The following is a 6864-nucleotide window of genomic DNA, read 5'->3' as shown; positions in this document are numbered from 1 at the left end:
AAAATGACATTTTTCTAAAAAAACACAGCATATGTATTTGGATCTGTATGACTTGGTTAAAGACAATGAGCAAATGTTGCCAGTGACACCAAGCCAGTTTGGAAGGAAGTCAGTTTAAAAACAGCCCCGTGCTGCAGAAGTGATGTGTAATCCATGTGAGAAAAAAGGTGCACAGCAGAAACATTACTTCCCTTTTAATACAGTAGACTGTTTCAGCTATTTGGCAGCTCACTGAAAATCTAAAAAACAAGATGCATCTGCAAAATTCAGAAAAGAAAACAAAAAGTTACTCTTATCATGCTGTTTGGATTTCAGTATAAAATGTCTGTTTTTCTGTGAGTATCATTTGACATAAAACATGAAAAATCATTAGAAAAGAAATTGTTGCGCTCTCGTATCTAATTTCTGTTCAGCTAGAATGACTCCCTTCCTGTGCTCCCCTTGGCCAGGTGCAGTATTAGCTCAGTGAGGACAGTCAGAGGTGCATCGCTGCTGTAAACAGAAGGGGATCTATTTGCCTCAGCTTGCTGCTCAGTCAGTCTCTCTCTGTTGGCAGTGTCTTAACAGGTGGTGATAGTGGCCAAGCATAGAGGAAATGTGGACTGTGTTGATATGCAGCCTTGGTTTTACGCAACTGTGTTGTGTTTGCAGCTGCAGTTAGGCTTCGAGGATTCCCCCATGTTGATACTTGAGCTGATTTTTTTTTGCATTTTCTAAACTGAAACAGCTTAAGTGGTTCCATCTTTGATCATCAAATGACCACAAACAAACTCTCGCATGGCTGTGGAATCTCAATGGGGGCTGATCTCTTGTCCTCTTCAACAAAGCTCCTGCAGTGTGGTGGCGGCCATGTTTTCGAAGGCCTTTGCTGAAAAATGAACCTGTTGTTTGATACTCCTCTATTGGGAGATCAGGCTGGCTCCAGTCTCCGTTCTCCAAGTCAGAGGAGCATGTGTGCGTGTGTGTTCTGCTGAACAACCATCTCCAAATTCCAAATGAAATGGATCACTTCCTCTAAAAGACCACCTTGCTCTGCAGCCCTGTAGGCTTATGTTTGGCTCATTGTCTGTCATGCCAGGTACAAAGACAAACAGAAAGACAGAGAGCACTAAACCAACAGGAGGAGCCTGGAAAGGGCAAACATAGTAAATGCGACCAAGCAGAAACCAGGACAAACAGGAAAGTGACAGAATGTGAGCAGCTAGCAAGGGATGTATTGATTGGAACCAGGGTGTATATGTATGTGTGTGGTCAGTGAAGGCCCCCTTCTGTAGGCTGAGAGAGGAGGGCAGGCCCTACAGGAGGTCAGTGGACAAAGAGCTCTCTTAAATGGCTTAATTTGATTTGCATGCAGAACAACAGCCTGCTCTCCTCCAACACACTGTTGTGATCCACACAGCCTGGCTTCTCTTCACGCTCCCCCCCTTTCCTTTCTCTCTTATTCTTTAGCTGTCCCTCTCTGCTAATCCCCTTTCTCTTGAATATTTTCCCATTGAACAGGACGTTTTTGAAATACGTTCCCAGTCTTAATACTATTACCCTAGAGGGGGGGATTCATTCAGTTTATAGTTCCTTGGATAATATCTTGTCAAAGTGCAGCAGACTTTGGCTGTGGCAGAGTATTTTTAGGCACATTCCAGAAGGGTGAGAATGACTCAGAAATTGTAGTTCCTCTTTTGGCAGTGAGACATCTTCCTGTCTGTGTATCTTGCCAGTCAGGTTGCCTGTGTATCTTTCACATGTGTTGTTCACAGGTGTGATCCATTATGTGGTCTGCATGTTATTGCAGACCATCGTGCCAGTCTGTACACATGTTTATACTTGAGGTTGTTCAGGTCTGTACTAGTCTCTTTTATTAGCTTGGTGTAGGTAAGAAACACACCCACTCCAAAGTCCAAGCAATCTGTTATGTATTTTACTATGTGCAGGTCAGCCTCTTAGCCGTCCGACCTTATTAGAAAGATGTTTGCGAAGCAGTACAAAGAACACACTTAATTGGTTTCTGGAATTTGGGAAATATTTTACTAAACCTTGTTCCCCCCCAACTTGTTATCTAATCAGCCTAGAACATCATCTATTTGAAATGCTCAAAGCACAATTTGAACCAGGCTCTCATTATCTTCTCCAACCCCTGTAGCCTCTGCAGCTCTTGGAAATGGATGAGATCCAGATTGTTGAGTCCAAACCTTTGCTGGTTGACAAGGAACTGCAGGTATGTATTCTGAAAAGAGCTGAGTCAAATAATGCCTGGGAACACTTCTCAAATGTGTTCTGCAGCTCTGCATAAATAATACCTGACAGTTTATTTGTGTAGTCCATTTGTACATCTGTTGTTTAAGCAGAATGCTGCAGATAGGAAGTTGTGCACAGGTGTTTAAAGACCACAGATGCTGTTCAAGATATACTATAGTGATAGATTGGTTTTCTTCTGAAAATATAATAAAACATCAACCTCTTGAGTAGGTTGGTGGGTCATAGATCTTTGAAACTCTAAAGCACAAAGTAATAGAAACTTTGTATCTACACATGGATTTGCATTACAGTAATTTAGGATACAAAATTACTAGACCTGCACTTGGAGCTGCATCTGCATCAATATATTAATAATGTCTTATGTATATCACTGAAATGAAAAACATAATCTCCATGTCATAGCTCATAAAATGCTCACATGCACCAATTTTTATCACTCACGTCCTGGATGGGACTGCCCATCAATTTAAATAACTTCCAAAATGTTTTCCTCACCATATTAAGAGTAGCTTCAGTGAGTTTCTTTAAAGTTCTCTCCATCACTCATAACACTGACTTCTACAAAAAACACTGTGCAGTCGCTGATCACTTGCCCACAGCTACACCACAGAGGCTTCCAGTTGCAGTTTTACGCACAGCTTCATGTGACAGTAGTCATATAGATGTGCCCTCAGGATATTAGATTATAGCATGTTCCATTGTAATTGCATTAGTTTCATATTTTCATTACAGTGTTCTTTCCTTTCAGGGCTTGAGAGAGGCTGTGCTGCAGCTTGTTACCAAGGTATGGTTACACACACAAGACATTTGAACTTGCATTTATTATTCCCACCAGCTGTTAAGTGTACTTTATTGTTGAAAGCTTGTGTTGACAGATGATACCGGCTACCTGTTGCCATCTTATTCTACATCTTATAATTTAAGCCTGCCTAGTACCATCTAGTGGTTGACAGAAAGAAATACTCAGCTATAAACCAGAAGTGGTTGCAGAGCTTCATTATTAAGGAGATGACCTTTCATCTGCAGTGATTATATTAGGGCTGAAATCTAATTGGGGCTCCATTAATTCAGTCAGCTACCAGAAGTGATGTAACACACTTTGAATTGGAACTGTAAGATAACACACTGCAGTGCATCGACAATTTCATTTTCTTCTCCAGCACATACACAGCCACATGCTTTGTACTGTATATGGATGCTGCTGAGTTTGGTGGGGCCTCTCACCTTGGGCAGCACTCAAACCCTCATAGTCACAAAGTATTTGCTGCCATTTGCCTGTTTTAGCGTACAGTATCAGTAAGAAGTACATGTTCTTCTCCTTAAAAGTACTGCTCTTCACTTGAAACATACTGGCTATAGCCTGTGAAGTATGTGAAGTGATGGGTCTCCTGATCAGTGGAAAGAGATCTTTACCAAGCTTTCTCAGTCTCGTCAAACAGTTACTTTGCAAGTGTTTGTTATCTTTGTGGCGGCTAAGCTTCCATCAATTGGTGATGTAGGATAAGCTGACAAGAGTGGAGGTTTGCTTCTGAAATGACACAAATCCATAGTCTTTCCCAGTTTGGGTTTCACAGATGCATACATACAGACATGCGAGCATACACATTGCCTTGCAGGATTATCTTGTCAGGTAGACTACGTGCTCAGGTGTGTCCTGCAGAGGTGGAGGATGGGTGGAGTGAGGCACGGTGAAGCCTTAGATGTTTGCGTGACTAGTAAATAAGTTATTTACCTCCTTGGATGTTCCTCCAGAGCAGATCCCATGCAGTCAGAACTGGTTTTAAAACCACCCAATGTACAGTTTTCTAGACAGTACCTATTCTGTCTGTGTTATATAAGCCTATTAAATAACAATAAATTACTATATACACTATGATTCACCTGTTATCCCTTCAGTCTTTACTGATGTTCTGTATGCATTGGTTTGTCCCCCCTCTCTTGTTAATGTCCTGTCCTCTGGGTACAACTTTTAAAAAGCACTTCAAGGAGCCAATCAAAATAAATCATTACCAAACTTGAAAAATGTTTTTTGTGCCCAACTTTCACCCCAATCATCCTCATATATTTAGGAGACAAGGTTTGGTTTGCATGTTTCTTTGTTTGTACTGATAAAAAACTGAACAAATGCTAAGTACAATGTCTGTAAAAGTTTAGATTTTAAACCTGAGCCTATAGAATATATATTTAGGGGACAACTTAGAGGTAAAAGGTCTCCTCATTTGCCTCCAGTGTGTGATGGACATGGCTTTTTTCCATCCCTGTTAAACTTTCAAACTATCCACAGTAAAAGAGGTTAATCGTAAAAAAAATTCACAGACAATACCAGATACAGACTCAGTCACTGAATGTTTAAGTGGTATTTTCAGTAAATGTTTGACTGTCATCTTGGTTTAGCTCTTTCTACTTCGGTGCTGTTAGAGTTTGTATTTTATTATTTAAATTGGATGCAGCTCAGCCATTATTTTGAAAATGTTTTCTCTAAATATTGCTGAATAATGGCTGCTGGGGTCCCCTTCGCTCATTCATTCAGCATCTTTCCCCACTGATCATACACCTATACTTAACAGATGATGTAGCTGGTGGCCTTCTGCCTTACACTGGCTGATCCAATTTAGGGATCTCTTCATCTAGGGTTAGCTTGTTTTGACCAACCTGCAAGGCACCATGGGATGCCAGGAGATTAGGCCAGCAGGGGGTATAAAATGCAGCTCTCGGAAACTGGCTAAACAACTTCAGAGGCTTAACAGCACTTGGATCTATAGCTCAGAGAGCCACTGCAACAGCACCTTTTTTTAACTGCTCTCCGGCAAACATGGTTCTGGAGGACTCTGATGTGGAAATGATTGTCACTGTGAGTGTACTGAAGTGTTTGCACTGAGAGGATTCCAGTGGTTGTAGTGTATTATGTTGTTTGCTGGACAGGTTGTTATCCGTTTGGACTTGTAGCATAGGTACCATTCCTTATATTTTGTTGGAGTGAGTGGTTCAGTTGAGCCTAGATGTTTTTGAAATGTCTTATCCGCTCTCTAATTTGGTTGGAAAGTAGCTTGAAAGATTAGTCAATTAAAAAAACCTTTTGGTGGAATGGAAAAACATCTATGTGTGAAGGAATTATAGCAAAGAGCATGAATGAAAGTGCTGGAATTTGGTACTTTTAAGCAGTTTGTGTTTAGCAGATGGTTATTAATTGTGATGCATTAAGGTGCAGTATTGTTCCTGTGGTTTGGAACGTGATGCTGATTTTCTTATTTGTTTTCACACTGAATTTAAATTGTTTTTATTTGTGCATTTGTTTATTTTTTGAATCTGTAGGAGCATGATGTGGAGACTCCTCATGGGAGAATCCACTGCACAATGAAAGGGATTCCCAAGGGGGACAGACCAGTCATCCTCACCTACCATGACATTGGACTGAACCGTAAGTCTGGCTACTTACTCTGCTCTATCTAGGTTAAATATCCACTGTTGCACCTAAAGCCTGGTGTGTTCTGAATTGCCATACCACATGGGATGAGATGAGGTTCACCAAATGAACTTTATATTAAGTCTATTGCAATATAGCATCTAAATTCTCCCAAAGGTCAGTAACAAATTCTTTTTTTTTTCTCCAGACAAAACCTGCTGGGACACGCTCTTCAACCATGAGGACATGGCAGAGATCATGCAGCACTTTGCCGTGTGTCACGTTGATGCCCCTGGACAGCATGAGGGAGCTAACACTTTTTCCACTGGGTGAGCCACAGAAACACAGCCTCACTCTTAATGTATGTCAAGCAGTCTGTGACCTTTGACTCAACAGGTAGATCATTACGGATGTACATAAGACAACCTAATTTAACAGGAGTGTGTGGACAGGTGTTTATCTCACTCAGCCTAATCTTTGTTTTGATGCTGGGACTTAGCCCCATGTTAACGCTACCTGAGCCTGATGTGAAAACAGGGATTGTAATACAGACTTGTATCAAAAACAAGGAGCAATATAGCACAATGGTTATGTAGTGGTTGCTATTAATATGTTAACTAAAGGTTTTTTGTTTTCCAGATATGAGTACCCATCTATGGACCAACTCTCTGAGACTCTCCCACTGGTGCTGAAGCATTTTGGGTAAGTTGAGCTGCAGTTTTCATGCTGACCGCTCACACTCATTTAAGATCTCGTCTATCCTGTTGTTCTAACAGTATCCACCTTTCTTTGTGCACACCAGGCTGAAGAGTGTTATTGGAATGGGAATTGGAGCCGGGGCTTACGTTCTGGCCCGATTTGCTGTAAGTTTCCCCCTTGCCCTCTCAATCAGGTTTAATCATTATTCTAATCTATCTAGGATTAGCAGACCTAGTTAACGTGTTTCTTCTTTTTCCTGATTTTGGCAGCGTAACACTGCTTATTGCTTGAGCCTGTTAAGCCATAAAAGCCTCAGGAATGTTCAGCTCAGCTCTACACTAACACTGTGCTTTGTAGCAAGCATCACACTGTTGACACAGGACTTTTAAGTCCTTGCTACAGAGTTCTTTTACTAAAACAAGTGTGTATATCCGTTAAGACACACAAAGATTTTAAAATGCCCTGAATACAATGATAGCCTGAAGAGGGACCAGCTGGTTTTTTTTTTT

General features: G+C 41.0%; 1 protein-coding gene across 1 annotated transcript in view; it reads left to right on the top strand.

Annotated features, from left to right (window-relative positions):
* ndrg1a (N-myc downstream regulated 1a) overlaps window positions 1–6864 on the top strand; it is a 13696-nt gene that overhangs the window by 2224 nt on the left and 4608 nt on the right. The window contains exons 2-7 of the mRNA XM_020606847.1: window positions 2138–2212; window positions 3002–3037; window positions 5566–5671; window positions 5865–5985; window positions 6296–6358; window positions 6459–6519. Of these exons, the coding sequence (XP_020462503.1) occupies window positions 2156–2212; window positions 3002–3037; window positions 5566–5671; window positions 5865–5985; window positions 6296–6358; window positions 6459–6519 (444 nt within the window). The 5' untranslated portion in view covers window positions 2138–2155. The remainder of the gene's footprint in view (window positions 1–2137; window positions 2213–3001; window positions 3038–5565; window positions 5672–5864; window positions 5986–6295; window positions 6359–6458; window positions 6520–6864) is intronic.

Source organism: Monopterus albus, unplaced genomic scaffold (genome assembly GCF_001952655.1).
Source record: "Monopterus albus unplaced genomic scaffold, M_albus_1.0 scaffold82.1, whole genome shotgun sequence".
Taxonomy (NCBI): Eukaryota; Metazoa; Chordata; class Actinopteri; order Synbranchiformes; family Synbranchidae; genus Monopterus; species Monopterus albus.
This window is presented reverse-complemented; position numbering and strand designations above follow the sequence as displayed.